A 19,981-nucleotide genomic window follows, 5' to 3' on the forward strand; every position below is an offset into this window, starting at 1 on the left:
TGGGTCATCACATATTTAGTTATGGATATTAGCTAATAGCGATATAAATTTGTAGAAATGACACCAGGTAGCCATTGTAAAGGGAGTGATATTTAATAATTAGCCAGTGCGTCATGAATTTCAGTTTTTCCATTCAATTTTTCAGGATAAAAATATCATAAGTTGTCCTGAAATTAAGATTTTTAGTTTAAAACTTTAGAACAAAATAAGTACCGACTAAACTCTAAATAACATCTTTAAAAATAGTTATATGTGCGCTTGCCCCAATAAATTTGTGTTAGCTATCCCATAGAGACCGTGAGATAGATAATCTCATAGTATGTCTCAGACTATAGGATATCCTATAGTATGTCTTAGACATTATTTCTAATATTACTACTATAATATTTATTCAAAATACTACCCAATTGCCAATATTATTATCAATATTCAAATATATTTTGTTACGAAAAGTATTTTCTACTAGCCAATTCATAAAAACTGAAAACGATTTTTCAAAATAGATTTCTATTTTAAGAAAACATTTTTTTCTTTTATGAGAAAATGACTTAAAATCAGTTAATTTTCTAAGAAAAGAGGTAGCTGATTGATAACAGAAACCAACCGTTTGGAGTTCTATGGCCAGTTCAGCTTTATCTCTTTCTGTGCATCAACCCAATTCCCAATTCATCTCTCCATGTCTACAATGCCGCAAAATTTGGAAAAACAATCCCTCTTCTTTCTTTTTCTCGGATGGAGATTATAAGCGTTCTGTCACTTGCTTTTCTTCCAAGAAAAAAATAGGTTTTATGGACCAAATTCTTGATTACATTGAAGGTTCGTTTTCGTTTTTATTTCCTTTACTTCCATACTTTTTTATTGAACATTAATTATTCTTTCACCTACTAACTTGTATAAAATCAACAACTACTACTCCTCAATTCTAAACTAGCTGGACTTAATCGGCTTGTTAAATATTCAGTATCCGTTTGGTTCTATTTTGAAGATTCTTGCTTTCAACTAGCAGCTTGTACTTGACCAAAATTGGTAAATTTGATGCAGAAGCTACATTTTTTTCTAAAATTTTTCTGTGGGGGTGGGGTGACTTGGGGTAGGGAGAAGGTGAAGGGATAGATTTGGGGATCAACATTGCAAAAGGTATAGCTGAACTACCGCTTAATTCTCTATTGAAATTGTTGTTCAGTCTATATTTGCAGTTAATTGAATGCTGCAAAGATATCTGAAAGTTGCATTCTTTGTGTTATATCAGATGCTCGCAGAGAAAGGGCAGCCTTTATGATGTCGGAAAATATTGCTTGGACGGCGTGGCAGGCCACTATGGCACGACGTCGGCCGTGGCAGGCCACTATGGCACGACGTCGGCCGTGTCAGGCCATTATGGGCCGTGGCAGGCCTATGTCAATGGCACGAAGTCGAGAGTGGCAGGCCACTATGGCACGAGGTCGGGCGTGGCATGCCTATGTTAATGGCACGATGTCGGCCGTGGCAGGCTGCTATGGCACGATGTCGGCCGTGGCAGGCCACTATGGCACAATGGTTAAGTAAGAGCCAAGGAGCTACGGCTGAATCCAAGAGATTCTTTCTCCCTTGATCTATAGTCATGTTGTTCCTGGAAGCTTGATTTATCGGGTTCAACCGTACCTAGTATTTTGGAGACATATAAATAAAATTCCAAATCCATAATTTTCGGAAGTGCAATGGATGCAACGGTAGGAACTTAAAGTTTGAACCCTGACGTTTAAATTTTGGATCTACCTCGGCTTAGAGGAGGTGTTGGCTGATTGATGTTGTAGTAGCAATTTATGTTAAGCTGGAGGCAGAGGCGGATCCAGGATTTGAGGCTCATGGGTTCCTACCGTAATTTTAGATTAATATGCAATAATAACTGGGTTCACAGTTAGATATTTACAAATATTTAGTGAATTTCTTAATATAAATATAGGGTCTACGCAAAAGTTACTGGGTTCCCGGGAACCCGTATTGTATGCTCTAGATCCGCCCCTGGCCGGAGGTAGAAATTCAAGCTGAGTGCAGATGAAGGTCAAGCATATCAGCAGTGGATGCACTTAGCATATAAGCAGTGGGTGCACATGCGTCCACTTTATATACAAAATCCCAAAGAAAAGTTCTATAAAGATTAAAGGGGTGCAACCATTGCGTTTAAATTCTGGATCTACCTCTAGCTGCAAGAAGCTCTATTCTTTCACGTATTGGGTTTTGTTACAAGACTGTAAATATCACTAGTATCATATACATTCATGATTTCAGTGCAAAAAAGGAGAGGAGTCTAAAACCCGGGGAGTAAATGCTTATTACGCCAATCCTTCCCACTAAAATTATGTGTTATGATATGATGTAATCTAGTCCATCTCAAAGTATGCTGATCAAACAAGATTTCCTTTATCATTGACATTCTCCTTCATGTATGCTGTTGATTTCAGGGGGTCCGAAGTTAAGGAAATGGTATGGGGCACCTGACCTCCTTCCAAAAGATGGATCCCTTTCAAAAGAAAATGAGTCTACTGGTAGCTTAATATAATAGTAATATTTTCCATGTGATTCCTGCTGTAAAATATCAAATCAACTGTGTTCTTTTTCCTTTTCTCTTCCTTTGCAACAACAGAAGAAGATGAAGTCAGGGATGCAGTTTTAGTTACCGATGGAGATAATGAGATTGGTCAGGTTCGTATAAGATTCCTTGCACTACAACTGCATAAGTATCTTGTTTCCAAGATGCAATGTGCAAGCAGTGGACATAATTCATCTTACGTCACTTAAGTCCACTGAAATGACTTTGTCATACATCAGTTTTCTTTAAGAATTTTCCACTTCAATGATTCAGCATATTGCTCAATCTCTAATCTGTCTCATGCAATGTCAACTTTACTTATACTTGATCTTGGACAGTTGGTTATATTGTCTTTGATAATCAAACGAACTCGGATCAAAGCTCTGGTAAAGGATAAGCGGGTTGCCATGGAAGCTTTTGGTACTTATGTTGAGGTTGGTGGCATCTTGATGCATTTTATAGCTTACAGAATTGGTAGTATTTTAATACTTAATATTTGTTAGCCGTTATGAAGCCAATAGCAGGTGATGCAAAGGACAGGTCATTGCTAAAGAAGGCTCTAAGGGGTGTTCGTGCAGTTATATGCCCAAATGTATGCTCGTCCTTGTCATCTCCACTATCATTTTTTGCTATGAAGTATGATTCCCATCAAAAACATTTATATAGAAACATTGATAAGTCGAATTAAAATCTTGCATACAAATATATAATTCACCTGCTTTATTTCCTGGAATATGCTTCTGGTGTTTGGATTTATCTTGTAATTTTTGTTCCATCTTATTCTTCTTAACTTATTTATCTACTTTATTTCTATATGCACAAATATTATCTTAGAAGCTTTCTTATGTCTAAAGCTGCATTTGTAGGAAGGTTTTATATCAAATATAGAGAGTTGGAAAGGTTTACAACATGTGATCCTATTATCTCAGGTAATCTTCTCTCATATATGTCTAGGCAATGGCAATTTTCGAGTGGTTTATGTTTTGATTTTTTGATACAATGACATTGCAGCTGTCTGTTTATAGAGGTTCTAGTGGGGTTCAAGCAATTGTTACTGCCAATGCAAGGAAAATGGCAGAACAAGATGAATCACTGGTTATGGCTTCGGGAGTCCCTTACACTATTATTAGAGCTGGCTTATTAGTAAATGCGCCAGGTGGAAATCAAGGTTTTAACTTTAAAGAGGTAATCGTTGTATGCGTTGCTTCTTTATTAGGTAGATGGTGTCAAAATCGCCATATGTAGTCATTGGCTCTATCCAGATAAGCATCAAATCGTACATTCTTTCCCAAGGTTGAAAGCCACTAGCAAATGAACTCTAAGTTCTCCTTCTCTTTTCGAGCAAAGAAAATCTACATTATTCACAAATTGAAGAGAATACCAATTTTTCATTGTTCATGTCAAGAAAATTCCCTACAGTTGCTACTCAGCACAGTATTTCCTTCAAACACGAAGTACTGTGCCCATCAGACAGATGATGACCTAATAGCTAAAGTTTTGCTAATGACTCCTACATAGCCATAGTTGCCAGTTACCGCCGTTCCAACATTGCTATAACATAGTAGCTTATAGGAGATACTTAGCATTTGAGATGTCTTCAGTCTGGCAATAGAGAAAATAAGAATAGAACGTTGGAATTCCTTGCATGAAATGTATGATGGAATATGTTGAATATGTTTTCAGTAAATGGTTTCCTATGTTTCCGAGTAATTTGGCTTGCTATTTTCATGCACTAAAAATCATTCTCAAGGAGGGTGGTTCGTTAAATCAACTAGTGACGTTCTTCATTACAGGGCTGTGCATCACAAGGAAAGCTGAGCAAGGAGGATGCTGCTTTCATCTGTGTAGAGGCCTTTGACACAGTGCCACAGAAAGGCCTGATATTTGAGGTTTGTTTGAGCCATGCTACTTGAGTCGCCTTTAATATTCTAAAATTCTGTAGCTGCCCATTAAATAAATGTTTTAGGTAGGTCAGTGACTTGTAACTCTACTCTTGACGGCTAGAGAGGGTTGTCCTCGTGGAGAGGATCCTCCACCTCCAATCATGGGGTTAGGGGTTGTCACCAAGGGGGTAAAGTAAAAATTCCATTGTTGGACACTGCGGAAGAAGAGTTAGTGGTATGGCATTTACCATATTACAAAAAGAAAAAGAAACTCCTTATCCTTGAAAGCATGCACACTTAAAAAATATAGGAAAAGCATATAAGCCTGAAAGCTATAAGGAGTCTTCCTATGCATAATTGTGCTGCTAAAGGTCTTTGAGCTGGTATTAGCTGATGCTTAAGGGTGTCAAATGGGCGAGTTGGACTGATTTTGGGTGGGTCAAAATGGGCGGATGATTGTGATGGGTTGTGTCAAGATGGGCTAAAATTCGGGTCATAACCTAACGCGCCAAACTCTTACCAAGCTTTAATTTTTGGGTGTTGTTTTCTTATGAATTGTTTAATTACCAAACAAGACTTTTTTTTTTCTTTTATTATCATCATATATAACATATCAAACAAAAAGGAATTTTTATAAAGATATTTTAGCAAAGTTGCACATGAATCAATTTGGCTAAAAATCAATCGAATTTTAAATGGGCGGGTCAAGATGAATTGAGTTCAACAATGGGCGGGTCAATGAGTGGCCCAACCTTGGGTGGATTGAATGGGTTTGAGCTTAAATTGTCACCCCCACTGATGCTAATGTTGTTTTGATAACAGTAATCATCCATTGTTGATCAGAGTTCTATTGGAAAAAGTAGTCAAGCCACTGCGTGTCTATTTGGAGCTTTTCACAGTCAAAATCAATTGGATCACATCTATTGGAAAAAGAACTCACATTTTTAGTTTTTGCCTTAAATCTCACATTATGCTTTGATGCTCAGAGATGCGATCGCCATAATGGAATATTTGCCTGCTGTGCCATCTGATATGTGTGTCCTAATTCGTTGTCGATGCACTTCTTTTCTCCACTGGTCTTGCTGTTAAATAGTTAACGTCTCAATATGTGGAATATCAGGTGGTCAATGGCGAGGACAAGGTCATGGATTGGAAAGAGTGCTTTGCAACCTTGATCGAGAAATCGGAGCTGTAAATTGATTGGATGCAAAATTGGTACATTCTTTGTTCTTGACTACAATGTAGACATGATCACGTTTGAGAGAATTCATCATAATATAATGAAGCTGAAAATTTCGATTTCACCTTCCCATGGTTTCTGATGTGCACATTGATTATTTTCTGTGCGCAAACAATGCTAAAAAGTGGCATCAAAAGTCTCTTGACCAGTTGTAAAGAACTATAGAAGAAGGAAAAGGACATGGCAAGGAGTAAATTCTTATCATCCCATAAAGTGTAATTCCATTATCACACAAAAGGTTAAGAATCAGATTTAACTAGAACAACCCAGTGGATTTCCACAAGTGGGGTGTGGGAAGGGTAGAATGTACGCAGCCTTACCCCTACCTAAAAGGACAGAGAGACTGTTTCTGATAGACCACAGCTAAAGAAAAGATGACAGATTTAACTGAAATACAAAATTAGAAACTTTACTAATAGATATACAAGGAGAAAACTACAAATCGCCAATGAAGAATCTTAGTTCAATTGCACAAGCAGATAGAAAAAGCTACAATGGAGCACTTAACCACAGAGTATTAGTGTCAAAATGTCACGGCCATTAGCCTAGAACTGATACCAACTATCAATGGATTTTTCACTTACACTGAGAAACAACAGGGTCAGCTACAAGAATCCTCGGTATCCATCGCGTTCTACTCAAGCCTAGTTATAAAGAAAAAGCTGATCGACTGAGAAACAACGAAAAGAGAGCTGAACTCCAATACGATCAGTCCACTGGACCTAATTCTCTTCTGACCGGTTTTCCATCTGATTGATTAGCATTTGTTGATTCACCTTCGGAGAAAGCCTCCATAGATATAGTCACGGAATTGGAGAGATCATCATAGAGATCAACAACTCTTCTAATATTGTTATTTAGCTCTCTAATTAGACCAACGTTTCGAGTCAAGTTATCTGGGATTGTAGACTCATGGTTTTGGTTGATCTCATTGATTAACAACCTGTTTTGATCCAAAATGTTCTGTACTTGCACAAAATTCTTTTGCAATGTTTGAAATACTTTGCGGTCTGCTTGAATTCCATTCCCAATGCACAAGAATATATCATCGTCCATTTCAATTATCACTGAATAAAATCAGCAACAGCTCTCAAATGCTGCATATAGAAACATAAAGTTATCTTAGACCAAAAAGTTACTCCACCCGTCACAATGTATGTGGCGTTGTTTGACTCGGCACATAGTTTAAAAAAGAAAAGGTGACTTTTGAAACTTATGGTATAAAACAAACCATAGATAGTTGTGTGGCTGATCATTCCATTAAGGGTAAAATAGGAATATTAATGTTAAATTTTTAAAAAATGAAGAAGTATGATATTCTTTTTTAGACAGACTAAAATCGAAAGTATGACACAGAAGTTGGGACAGAGAGGGTAAAAATTATAAGCCAAAATGCATAAGTTTGATTGAATTGAAAATAAACTTGAAAATGACGAACTTCAAGTTTCCGAAACAACAACATTTCTAGTTCAGGGTGATAAAATAAAGGGATCTTTACACAGATAGTTGGTTGAATTCACTGTTTACTTTTCCTAGCCGGTATACATAGATTATACACGGTTATATACTTTTTTTTTGATAAGGACACGGTTATACACATATTATACATATATTATACATCCCAACTATTTTTGGTTTAAGTGGTTATGTGAGCGGCTATTTAGGTTAATTCTTCTAAATCAAAAGCTACCCAAGAACAGGTCTAAATAGTAAACGATTCACAATACTTTATTTGGAGTTAATTATGTGACCGCCTTATCTAAAATGCTTAGTTGAAACACTAATTATCTTATTATGTCTTACCCTCAGCGATAATATACCCCTCACATTTCATAATAAGGTTGGCTAGTGAGAGTTGAAAGAATTTGAACATCCAATTCAAAGCTTTAAAACAATGAATGAAATAAACCTTTACATACCTCTTATACCCAATTCATATACGACAAGACAAGGAATATATTTTCAAAATTTATTTCGTCAAAATAAGATGAACATGTAGGGGAAGGGCAGAAATCACTGAATCAGAAAATTCAACACAGATTCATAGAATAAGAAAACGCGTGTATAACCCCAGAAATACCAACAGAGAAATATAACTGGAAAATTTCCGTCAAATGTTTGAGGAAGAGCGGAGAGGAGAGGAGAGGAGAGGATTACCTTAAAATTGTAGCACATTCTTTACAGGCGAATTATGGGAAATCACGACCAGAGTATGAAGAGCTGGATTACCCCAATTGTCTGTTCGCAGGCTGCGGTCTTCTCTCTCGGGTTCAAGTTTGAGTGAAAAAATTCTATTAAGTGTAAAACCGAATTAGTTGCAGTCACTAAATAAATATATAAGACATCACGTGAAAAATTAAAAACAATTGAATTTTTTACACAGTATACCACCATACAAAATAATACTAGTCCCCAAATGTATTTTTTTAATATATTAATATATAATATTTTTTATATATATAATCTGTATATTTATATGATAATTATTTTTGACCGAGCAGTCAAATGTAATAAAAGCATGAAATTTGGTACAAGGAAAAAAAATTCAAAGAAATTGTTTTATGTGTTTGATTGTCTCTCTACCCCGAAGGGTAGGGGTAAGGTCTGCGTATACAGTACTATGACCTTACCCCAGATCTCATTAGTGAGATTGTATGTTGTTGTTTGATTATATTACAACAACAACAACAACAACCCAGTATAATCTCACTTAGTGGGGTCTGGGGAGGGTAGTGTGTACGCAGACTTTATCCCAGATCTCATTAGTGAGATTGTATGTTGTTGTTTGATTATATTACAACAACAACAACAACCCAGTATAATCCCACTTAGTGGGGTCTGGGGAGGGTAGTGTGTACGCAGACCTTACCCCTACCATAGGGTAGAGAGACTGTTTCCAAATAGACCCCGGCATCCTTCCCTTCAAGAACTTCCCACCTTGCTCTTGGGGAGACTCGAACTCACAACCTCTCCCTGTTGTTTGATTATATTAAAATATGAAATATATTTTTTGAAAAAAATATTTTTCCCACTAAGGTGTGTTTGGTAGGACAAAGGATATATTCTGGTAAGTTTTTTTTTTGGTTTCTCACACTCACTAATAAAGACAACTCCATACCGAGGGGCTCGAACCCAAGACCTCTGGTTAAGGATGAAGGAGTACTTACCACTCCACCACAACCCTTGTTTGGTATATTCTGGTAAGTTACTCTTAGGTATTTGGTGCTAGAAAATATAATATTCATCGAGAAAAATATATTTCAACAAATAGATGAAAATGACTTGCCTCATTTTTGAACAAAAGTCTTTTTTCTTCATAATTAAATCTTAACTTCAAGTTGCAATTCCAATCAATATTAAAATATTATTGTTAATTTTTAATACTAAAGAACTTCATCTAAACACTATCTAATTTGTTGTTAATAATAATAATAATAATAATAATAATAATAATAATAATAATATAATTATCAATCTTTAATAAATATTTTTTAAATTAGTTTTATTCACCAATTAAAAACCAAAAAAAATATTTTTTAAAAATAATTGTTTTAAAAAACAGTTTTTGAGAAATTCCTTGAAAAAGATAAGTTCCACCATTTTCTAAGACAACATTTTTCACATGATAATAATTTAAAGGAAATCATTTTCCCCATACCTAAGAGAACAGTTTGGATATAGGGTTTATTTGGTTTGAAAAATATTTTTTAATTTTCATGTTTTGTTGGTCAAAATATTTTAAAAATATTTCTTCTAAAAATATAAATTCCTTAAAAGTCAAGAAAATGACTTTTCTCGTGAGAGTTTAGAAAATAAGTTTCCATAAGGTGCATCCTATGTTACGCAATAAAAGTAGGTATTTTTTCCCACTAGCTTTGCTTTGATAATAAAGTTATTGGGAACTTGATACAAGATTAGAGAAGAGCTGAATTGGCAAGCTGACGTGGCAAGTTAGTTAGGAGTTAGTTATAATTGTAATCGTTAGGGATAAGGAGAATCATTTTGAGTTGTTTTAGTTCTATAAATACATTGTAATCATACTAATTGGATTCATTTAGAAAATAAGATCAAAATCTTCTTTTCATTTCTATTTCTTCTTAGCTAAAATCTCGGAGATTCCCTGTTTAGCTACCAATGTTTTTTGAGCTTGGGCTCCTAGTTTATTTATACTCATTTCCAGTCCTTATATTGCATTATTTGGTATCAGAGTTGTCGTTCCTTGGCATTAACATGGGCAGAGATAAGAATCAAGACAAACCTGTAGAAAGCATGGAAGGAAAATTCTCATAAATTCAAGATCAATTACAGAAGTTGATGGAGGGATTGACCATTATGAATGCGCAAACATATAAGGAATTGCTCGAGATTAAGGAGGCAATTGGGATTATCAAGCAGCAAGATAAAAGAATAACATCCTCATTTGAGGGTGAATCGTATGAGTCGTTCTAAATAAGTCCAAACTAGTTCTGCTCCATCTGGTAATAGTTTTTCCACTCGATATTCTCAACTTGATTTCTCTCGATTTTCTGGATATGACTTGAAATCCTGGTTGTATAAGGTGGATCATGTTTTTCTATGGAGGAAATTGCCTTTGAGGAAAAGGTAAAAGTCGTTTGTATTCATTTTGATGGTGATGTTATTGTGTGGCGTAGGTCGTATATGAGATCTAGAAATATTGATATATTTCCAACTTGGACTGAATGCGTTTTAGCCTTACATGATAGCTTTGGGGATGTGTTTGAAGATCCTATGGAGGTTATTAAAAATCTGAGACAGGTTGATACTATGAAGGATTATAAAACTGAATTTAATAGACAGTTGAATGAAGTTAATATGTCAACTGAAAATGCTATCAGTTGTTTCCTTGGAGGATTGAAACTAGAACTTAACAAGGCCGTTAATTCAAACACCTAGAACACTTATGCAAGCTTACAAAATTGCTAGATTGCAAAAAGGTGTTATTGAAGCACAAGCTCAGTCATGGGGTCTTAAACCTGTTAACATGTCACATAATTCCATGCTACCTACTCCGCAACATGTTAAACCATAAGATTTCCAAAAGATTCCTTTATCAACTTCAGCGTTTAAAAGGTTCATCGACTCTAATTCTAATATTCATAGTAGATCTTCTGATAACAATTATGGTAGGAGGTTATCTGCTAATGAATTGGATGAAAAAAGAGCTAAAGAGCTGTGTTTTTTCCGTGATGAAAAATATGTTCAAATGTATAACTACAGGGCAAAGAAGTAGTTATTTCTAGTGGATATAACTGAGGATGACACAAGAGATGATGAAAAACCTATTGAGTTGGTACAAGAGACCATGGAAGGGATTGATGAGTTTATGACTATCTCCTTACAGGCATTTATTGGAGTTAGTGGATATCAAACCATCGGAGTAATTGGCTATCATGAGAAGAGCCCCTACATATATTGATTGACACTAGAAGTACTCATAACTTCATTGATCAATCAGTAGCCAAGAAATTGGGATGTAAAGCTGACTCTATAGTTGAACAATCTATTAGTGTGGCTGATGGCAGGAAGATGCAAACAGTTTCTGTATGCAGGAATTTGCAGTGGCTATTGCAAGGTACTACCTTTTCTTCAGATTTCCTCCTTTTACCTTTAGGCAATGTTGACATAGTCCTGGAATTACAATGGTTAAGCACATTGCGGCAGAATCTTGTTTGATTTTGGAAACATAACTATTAAATTTATATATCAGGAAAAAAAATATGTGTTAAGGGGGCTTAGTAATCAATTAAAATCAGCTAAATCAAGGGCCATGATTAAGAAGGGTTAAGAAGATAACCAATTTTTTATGTTGATAGTAATTAATAGTGAGGAGGAAGACAATCAATGCCATAATATACAAGCTGCACAAAACAAGGAAGTATCTCCAGCCTTGTCTATATTGATGAATGAGTATTCTAGTATATTTGACATGCCTACCACATTACCTCCTCATACAGGGTCCTTCAATCACAGAATACCTCTAATAGAGGCTGCACCTCCACTAAATAAAAGGCCTTATAAATATCCTGGAGTTAAGAAGAATATCATTAAAAAGTTGGTACAAGAAATACTAAAACAAGGGGTAATACAACATAGTACTAGTCCTTATGCTTCTCTTGTGGTGTTAGTAGGTAAGAAATATGGGAGTTCGAGGCTTTTGTGGATTATAGGGAACTTAATCAATTGACAGTCAAGGATAAGCTTTCCATACCCATAATAGAGGATCTTCTTGATGAATTGGGAGGTGCAGTGGTGTTTTCAAAGATAGATCTCAGAGCTGGTTAGCACTAGTTGAGAATGACAAAAGGTGATATCCACAAAACAGCTTTTAAAACTCATGAAGGTCACTATGAATTCTTGATTATACCTTTTGGCCTAACTAATGCAACATCTTTCTTCCAAAGTCTCATGAACTATGTTTTTAAACCATTACTAATAAAATCAGTGTTGGTATTTTTTGATGATATACTGATCTATAGTAAGAGCATGACTGGTCATATGGTTCATGTGAGGGCTGTCTTTGATCTTATGAAGAAGCATTGTATGCTAACATGTCAAAGTGTGCCTTTGGGGTACTTAAGGTGGAGTGTCTTGACCATTTTATTAGTGATGAGGGAGTCTCAACAGATCCAAAGAAGATTGTAGCTGTCCAGCAACGGCCTGTTTCTAGTAATATTAAACAGCTAAGAGGCTTCTTAGGCATTCAGGATATTACAGAAGGGTTATTAAAGGGTTTGGATCCATATGCAAGCCACTACATCAACTACTTAAGAAGGATGGGTTCCTGTGGACAGTAGAGCCTACAACAACTTTTGAAAAGCTTAAACAAGCTTTAATATCTACACATGTCTTAGCAATGCCTGACTACTCTAAGTCATTTGTGGTAGAGACAGATGCTAGTAGAACAGGTATTGAAGCTTTCTTAATGTAGCAAGGGCATCCAATAACATATATCATCAAGTCATTAACCCCTAGATATCAAGCTATGTTTGTCTACGACAGGGAGATTTTGGCATTTATCTTTGTTATCACTTGGTCACACTACTTATTGGGAAAACATTTCATTGTTAGAATCGATCAAAAGGCGTTGAAGCATTTATTAGATCAACATATACATACTGATTTCCATGTGGCTGGTATTTCTAAACTTATAGCTTTTGACTTCTCCATTGAATACAAAAAGGGGGTGGAGAACAAAGCTGTTGATGCCTTGTCCAGGAAGCCTAATGCTAAATTGTTGGTCATTTCCTTATTAACATCAAATGACTCTTTATTTGAGTAAATTAAAAGCACCTAGTGTACTAATGCATCTATCTCTATATGAGAAAATTGCTAAATTACAAGTGCAACCATTCAAGTCATTTACTTGGAGTAATGAACATTTGAGATAGAAGGGTCGATTGATAATAGGAGATGATCCACACTTGAAGAAAACTATCATTGCATTATGGCATGCTTCCACTCAAGAGGCCATTCTGGTATAGATGCAACTATTAAGAGACTTCAATCATTGTTCTATTGGAAGACTCTTATTCAAAGTACTAGATATTTTATCAGCAAATGTGATGTTTGTCAAAGACATAAATGTGATGCAACTGTTTCTCCTGGCTTATTACATCAATTACCAATTTTAGATGGGGTTTGGACTGATATTTGCTTAGACTTCATTGAAGGATTACCTACATCTAAGGGTAAAGATGTGATATTAGTTGTGGTGGACAGGCTGAGCAAATATTACCACTTCATGAGTCGGTCGCACCCTTATACTGCTCAGTTTGTGGCTCAGAGTTTCCTGAATAATGTCTTCAAGTTGCATGTTATACCAATCTCTATAACCAATGGTAGGCATTTCTCAGCACTTTTTGGCAGGAATTGTTCACCGAGTTCGGTTACAAAGATCAACAGCCTACCATCCACAGACAGATGGCGAAACTGAGGTCTTAAACAGAATATTAGAGACTTATCTGGGATATTTTTGTTCAGATAGTCCCAATAAATGATCTTCTTATTTACCCCTTGCTGAGTGGTGGTACAATACCATATATCACATTGCCATTAAGTGTACTCCATATGAGGTTTTGTTTGGTCAGAAACCACCAACCCATCTTCCTTATCTGTCAGGTAAAGCTGCTAATGAGATGGTGGATAAAACTCTAGCTGCTCGAGAATCTATCATTCAACTTTTGAAATTTCACATTACAAGAGCTCAACAAAGAATGAGAGATCTAGCCAACAAACATAGATCTGACAGGAGTTTTGAATTAGGTGATTGGGTGTATTTGAAGTTACAACCTTATAGGCAAGTATATGTAGCCACCAGGCCATTCAACATTCATCAAATTAGTGGCCAAGTACTTTGGTCCTTATCCTATTGCTGCTAAGGTTGGTGTAGTTGCTTACACATTGTTACTGCCTACTGATGTCTTAATTCATCCTACCTTCCATGTTTCTCAACGCAAAAGGTGTTTAGAGATTCCAGATATCAATAACCATCCTCGTGTATTCTACTTATCCAGCCCATATTATCCTATGCCTGAAGCTATACTACACAGAAGATTGGTTAAACGAGGTAACAAAACTGTTTGCCAGGTTCTTGTGAAATGGACTGGCATTGATGTATCATGATCCTAAAACCGACCCGGTCGTGATGGCGTCTATCGTGAAACTAGGCCAGCCAACACAACTCCCGAATTAACCATTTAATCAATAACAATCATTTTTAAGCCTTTAGTTAATCAGATATCTCATAATGTAAGTCTAAATGAACAGTGCAGAATAAATACACAAGCCCGACATCGGGGTATCATAAGTCACGAGCTTCTACTAAGGTCTGAATACAATGAAGAGTCTGAAAATATATTAAAATAATTTAAGGAAAACAAGAGGGAGAAGAGCAGAGTTGCGAACGTCGGGCAGCTACCTTGCTAACTCTGATGACTCTACCGCTGAGCAACCAACACCCGCTACCGGGTTCAGAAATACCTGAATCTGCACACACGGTGCAGGAAGTAATGTGAGTACGCCAACTCAGTAAGTAATAAAAGTAAATGAAAGCTGAGCAGTAAGAAAACACGTAAACCACGTCAAAACGCTACAACAAATGCAGGACATTTCCAACACAGTACAGAAATCATTTACTTCGTAAATCATGCTCAGTTTCGGTAAAACCTTTTTTTTAAAATAATTTTCAATAGTTTCAAACGAGTGATAAAACAGTGAGTAAACATGATAAAATTGTAAACAACCCCTCGGGCAAAACATGTACCATAAACCGCCCCTCGGGCATAATATCAACAGAACCAGCCCCTTGGGCTACCTCACAATCACTCATATTCAGCCCCTCGGACATAACATAAATCAAGAACCGCCCCTCGGGCAAAACATGGATCAAGAACAGCCCCCCAGGCAACAATATGAAACAACAACAGCCCCTCGGGCAACATCATATCACTCACACTGGGTACCCGCGCTCATTAGGGGGTGTACAAACTCCAGGAGGGGCCCCTTACGGCCTAAGCGCAATAACAAGCCATCGCGTGGCGTAATCAAACAGGCTCTCGGCCTCATATCAAGCCACCTCGTGGTGTAACAAATCAGGCCCTCGGCCTCATAATCATAAATCAGTACCACACTGTTGTGGCGTGCAACTCGATCCCATAATATCCTCACAACACAGGCCCTCGGCCTTACTCAGTCAGAAATCTCTCAAGCCACTCGGGCAATAGTAAAAACATGATGCTCAGCCCAAAATATCATTTAAAAATGTCAAAATGTAGTAAATATGGCTGAGTTATGAAAACAGTATAATACCGCATGGTTGAGTATAAATATGAAGTCAAAACAATGAGGAATAGTAGTAAAAATCTCCTAAGGGTCCAAAACAGTTGGCACGAGGCCCAAATATGACATTCAACCCAAAACATGGTAATAATTTCCAAAATACAATGATAGCAAATGGTATTCAATCAAATACGCGGTTAAACAGTCATACGTGACGGACTAAGTCACAATCCCCAATGGTGCACGACCCCACGTTCGTCATCTAGCGTATGCGTCACCTCTAGTAGCACAACAATGTGAAATCCGAAGTTCCATACCCTCAAGACAAATATTTACAATCATTACTTACCTCAATCCGGTCCAAACTCTAGCTCGCGATGCCCTTGCCTCTCCACTCGGTCTCCAAATGCTCCAAATCTAACCAAATACAAATTTATACCATCAAAATATACTAAGGAAACAAAGCTCACTCGAAAATAACCAATTTACATCAAAAATCCCGAAATTGGCCAAACCCGACCCCCCGGCCCACGTCTCGGAATTCGATAAAAATCACCTCAATAGAATCATTATCCTCTCACGAGTTTATACATACCAAAATCATCAAAATTCGACATCAAATGCCCATTCAAATCCCTAAAAGAATTATCAAATTTTTCTTCCATTTTCCCCCAATTTTCACTCTAATTTCTCAAATTAAATGATGACCTTCAAGACTAAATCATGGAATTAAACTAAATATGAATGAAGAATATTTACCCCAATTGCTCCACTGAAAATCTCTTCCAATTTCACCTTCTCCCGAGCTCTCCAATGGTTTTTGTGATATTGGCCTTATACCCTCGATTTTCAAATATAATCTGCCTGCCCAGATATTTTCTTCATCGCGAACGCGGCAACACCCTCACGTTCGCGAAGCACAAAGCATTCCTGACCAAAATTCCTTCTACGCGAACGCGAGGACACTCTCGTGAACGCGATACACGACTGACTCACCTCTTCGCGAACGCAACTTCTACTACGTGAACGCGTAGAACAAATGCCTTGGAGTCCCAGCTATTCCACTTCCCCTACGCGAACGCGGCAAAAACCTTGTGAACGCGATGACCATTGACCTCAGCCCTTCGCGAACGCGAGACCACCTTCACGAACGCGAAGGCCAACTCCACTACCTCACATCCTAACCCTTCGCGAACGCGAAGGTCAAAAACCTAAAACACCAACAACAGTTTTTCTGCAACTTTTTCCAACATGAAATGATCTGTTCAACCACTTGAAACTCACCCGATGCCCTCGGGACCTCAACCAAACATACCAACATATCCCATAACATCATTCAAACTTGTTCCAACCTTTGGAAAGCTCAAGACAACATCAAAACACCAAAATTACATCGGATTCAAGCCTAAGAATTCCAAAAACTTCCAAATTCCGCTTTCGATAAAAAAGTCTATCAAACCTCGTCCGAATGACCTGAAATTTTGCACACACGTCACAAATGACACAACGGACCTATTCCAACTTTCGAAATTCCATTCCTACCCCTATATCAAAATCTCACCTATCAACCGGAAAATGCCCAAAATCCAATTTTGTCAATTCAAGCCTAAATCTACTCCGGACCTCCAAAACACATTCCGATCACGTTCTTAAGTCCCAAATCACTTAACGGAGCTAACCAAATCATAGAAATTCAAATCCGAGATCATATACTAACAAGTCAAAACTTGGTCAAACCTTTCAAATTTTAAGCTTCAAACTGTGAGCTGTTCTTCCAAATTCATTCCGATTACCCTGAAAACCAAAACCGACGATTTACATAAGTCATAATACATCACGCGGGGCTAGTCATGCCCAAGAACTGGCGAGCGAAGTGCAAAAGCTCAAAATGACCGGTCGGATCGTTACATGATAATTCTCAGGCTACTTGGAGTATTATTCTGATTTACAATAGAGATTTTCTTCATTCCACCCTTGAGGTCAAGGGTGTTCTTTAGCGATGGGTATTGATGCAAGATAGAGAAGAGCTGAATTGGCAAGCTGGCGTGGCAAGTTAGTTAGGAGTTACTTGGAGTTAGTTATAACTGTAATCGTTAGGAATCAAGGAGAATCATTTTGAGCTGTTTAGTTCTATAAATACATTGTAATCATACTAATTGAATTCATTCAGAAAACAAGATCAAACTCTTCTCCTTATTTCTGTTTCTTCTTAGCTAAAATCTCGGAGATTCCCTGTTTACCTACCATTGTTCTTCGAGCTTAGGCTCCTAGTTCAATTATACTCATTTCCAATCCTTATATTGCATCAGTACTATAATGACGGGTGATAGGGATAATCCAATGTAATAGTCGAAATACGCACAAAGTATGTCTAAAGATCATCATTATAAACAAAACGTTATGCTCTTATTTTCAATTTATTTCAGATCACTAGTATTAGAATGTATATTAAATTTTTTTAGTGATTATGTAGTTGACAATTTCAAAGACTTTAAGAGGATTTTAATTATTTAGTTGACAATTATTGTACGAGTCTTTTCGTCTTTCGTATTTCTCATATTTTCTTATAACATTCTCTTTTTCTTCCGCTCTTTATGTTGCCTGAGAACATGAAAGAAGCAAGAATAATTTAAATTGCAATTTCTTCTCACAAAAAGACTGAATGTCAACAACGGCGGATTTAGGGGCGGAAGGGTGTTCACCTGAATCCCCTTCGCCGAAAAATTACACTGTGTATACATGACAAAATTTGATTTTTGCCTCTATATATTATTTTTTGAATCCCTTTGACATAACCCAAAAGTATATTTTAGTGGTCAAGGGGTTCAAAACCTTTGAGAGGTCTTTGGCTCAATTTCAACTATCCACAATCTCTTATAATTTTTAAATTTTTTCTTTATTTGAACCCCTTTGCTGGAATTATGCCTCCACATGTCAAGTTTCAAAATCTCTCCTAAAATTAATATTTCTCTTTTAGGTTTAACTTTTTCCAGGTGTAATGACTTGAAAAAGGGTAATACTATACAATTATATAGCCAATTAATGCTGCTATTTTTACCAGTGGACAGTTAAGAAAACTGGTGGGATCTAGCTAATAACGTAAAATTAGATTAATGGTTTAAATTTTTCTCTTATCATCATTGATTAATTGTGGGTTTCAATAACTATCTGCAACAAACTTGCCAGATTGTCAAACATTGGATAGATATATTGCATTTGGTCCTCTTTGCAGGATCATAAATAATCAAAGGTACATATATAGTTCTCGTTAAAGATCTTAGGTAAATCAGAATAAAAAAGTAAAAATAGCTGATCATATGAGTTTTAACTTTTAATTGCAAGTATATAATCGATTCCATATAATTTAGTTGAATAAAAAGAAAAAGATTGCGGTAGGTTGACTATCAATTTAAAAATAATTAAACTATGAAAATTCTTTGAATATACTGAATGAGTTTTCAATAAAGCGAAATGGATTATTCACATAATTTTTTCCAACTAGTTACAGATTGACGCGTTTCTGGACTCTGTTGTCGTTACTGATCTATTGTCTCTTTTCGCTTTCTTGAATCAAGGGTCTATCGAAAATAGCTTCTCTACTTCTCTGGGCTACGGGTAAGATATGCGTACATACTAGGGGGAAGTGCACGGTTGGCCACTATTTAAAGATGTCTTTATTCTTTATCCACGGTTTAGGATGTATTTACTTTTTAGCCAGTGCTTAATAATCTTTTACCCGCCCGGACGAAAATACCCCTGTGTTAGACATGGATGCTGTGTAAATATTAAGGACATGGTGTCCTTAACTTCATGAATGCTGTGGAAATATTAAGGACATGGTTTAACTTCATGAATGCTGTGTAAAATATTAAGGACATGATGTCTTTAACTTCATGAATGCTGTGTAAAATATTAAGGACATGATGTCCTTAGCTTCATGAATGTTGTGTAAAATATTAAGGACATGATGTCCTTAACTTCATGAATACTGTGTAAATATTAAGGACTACTTGTCCTTAGTTTTTGAACTTGTAACTCTAAGTTTAGGACTACATGTCCTTAACTTTTGAACTTGTAACTCTAAGTTCAGGACTACATATCCTTAACTTCTGTGCTTGCAACTCTAAGTTAAGGACTACTTGTCCTTAATTTCTGTGCTTGTAACTCTAAGTTAAGGACCAAGTATCCTTGATTTTTAAACTTCCAACTCTAAGTTCAAGACCAAGTGTCCTTAACTTATGAGTTTGTTACTGTAAGTTCAGGACTAGCTGTCCTTAATTTATGAGCTTGTAAGTCTAAGTTAAGGACTACTTGTCCTTAGTTTTTGAACTTATAACTCTAAATTTAGGACTACCCGTCCTTAACTTTTGAACTTGTAACTCTAAGTTCAGGACTACATGTCCTTAACTTTTAAACTTGGAACTCGAAGTTCAGGACTACATGTCCTTAATTTCTGTGCTTGTAACTCTAAGTTAAGGATTACTTGTCCTT

At 36.4% G+C, this 19,981-nt stretch overlaps 3 protein-coding genes and 1 long non-coding RNA gene across 5 annotated transcripts; 3 read left to right on the plus strand and 1 right to left on the minus strand.

Moving 5' to 3' along the window:
• The first annotated feature begins 592 nt into the window (after positions 1-592).
• On the plus strand, positions 593-10,127 carry LOC104246293 (uncharacterized). Of its 2 annotated transcripts, XM_009802086.2 has the most exons (10): positions 593-816; positions 2,442-2,525; positions 2,624-2,682; positions 2,908-3,003; positions 3,084-3,161; positions 3,436-3,498; positions 3,581-3,754; positions 4,363-4,458; positions 5,573-5,667; positions 9,900-10,127. In XM_009802086.2, the coding sequence occupies exons 1-9, from the start codon at positions 618-620 to the stop codon at positions 5,645-5,647; spliced, it is 924 nt and encodes a 307-aa protein (XP_009800388.1). In that variant the 5' UTR covers positions 593-617; the 3' UTR covers positions 5,648-5,667; positions 9,900-10,127. The 2 variants fall into 2 exon arrangements, with proteins under 2 accessions (XP_009800388.1, XP_009800387.1); XM_009802085.2 differs by lacking the exon at positions 9,900-10,127 and having other exon boundaries at positions 5,573-5,756.
• Positions 6,081-8,000, minus strand: LOC104246296 (uncharacterized). The gene is made up of 2 exons (XR_011403111.1): positions 7,850-8,000; positions 6,081-6,789 (listed from the first exon to the last, which is right to left on the minus strand). It is a non-coding gene; the product is annotated as an uncharacterized lncRNA (long non-coding RNA).
• Positions 10,128-10,267: 140 nt separating the features above from the next.
• LOC138879151 (uncharacterized) lies at positions 10,268-10,943 on the plus strand. The gene is made up of 2 exons (XM_070158741.1): positions 10,268-10,547; positions 10,774-10,943. The coding sequence occupies exons 1-2, from the start codon at positions 10,268-10,270 to the stop codon at positions 10,941-10,943; spliced, it is 450 nt and encodes a 149-aa protein (XP_070014842.1).
• Positions 10,944-13,157: 2,214 nt separating this feature from the next.
• Positions 13,158-14,335, plus strand: LOC138879152 (uncharacterized). The gene is made up of 3 exons (XM_070158742.1): positions 13,158-13,598; positions 13,694-13,831; positions 14,024-14,335. Exons 1-3 carry the CDS (start codon positions 13,158-13,160, stop codon positions 14,333-14,335), a joined length of 891 nt encoding a protein of 296 aa, XP_070014843.1.
• Positions 14,336-19,981: the final 5,646 nt, after the last annotated feature.

The sequence above is a fragment of the Nicotiana sylvestris genome, chromosome 10 (assembly GCF_000393655.2).
Source record: "Nicotiana sylvestris chromosome 10, ASM39365v2, whole genome shotgun sequence".
Classification (NCBI taxonomy): domain Eukaryota; kingdom Viridiplantae; phylum Streptophyta; class Magnoliopsida; order Solanales; family Solanaceae; genus Nicotiana; species Nicotiana sylvestris.

Excerpts from the sequence above, each read along its gene's own strand:
- LOC104246293 (XM_009802086.2), top strand. The coding sequence starts at position 618 with ATGGCCAGTTCAGCTTTATCTCTTTCTGTGCATCAACCCAATTCCCAA. Across the intron at positions 3,162-3,435 it reads GTGCAGTTATATGCCCAAAT|GAAGGTTTTATATCAAATAT; the intron begins GTATGCTCGTCC and ends CTGCATTTGTAG. Across the intron at positions 4,459-5,572 it reads AGAAAGGCCTGATATTTGAG|GTGGTCAATGGCGAGGACAA; the intron begins GTTTGTTTGAGC and ends GTGGAATATCAG.
- LOC138879151 (XM_070158741.1), top strand. The coding sequence starts at position 10,268 with ATGGAGGAAATTGCCTTTGAGGAAAAGGTAAAAGTCGTTTGTATTCAT. Across the intron at positions 10,548-10,773 it reads GTCAACTGAAAATGCTATCA|CGTTTAAAAGGTTCATCGAC; the intron begins GTTGTTTCCTTG and ends TATCAACTTCAG.
- LOC138879152 (XM_070158742.1), top strand. The coding sequence starts at position 13,158 with ATGGCATGCTTCCACTCAAGAGGCCATTCTGGTATAGATGCAACTATT. Across the intron at positions 13,599-13,693 it reads GGAATTGTTCACCGAGTTCG|ATAGTCCCAATAAATGATCT; the intron begins GTTACAAAGATC and ends ATTTTTGTTCAG. Across the intron at positions 13,832-14,023 it reads CCATCTTCCTTATCTGTCAG|CCACCAGGCCATTCAACATT; the intron begins GTAAAGCTGCTA and ends AAGTATATGTAG.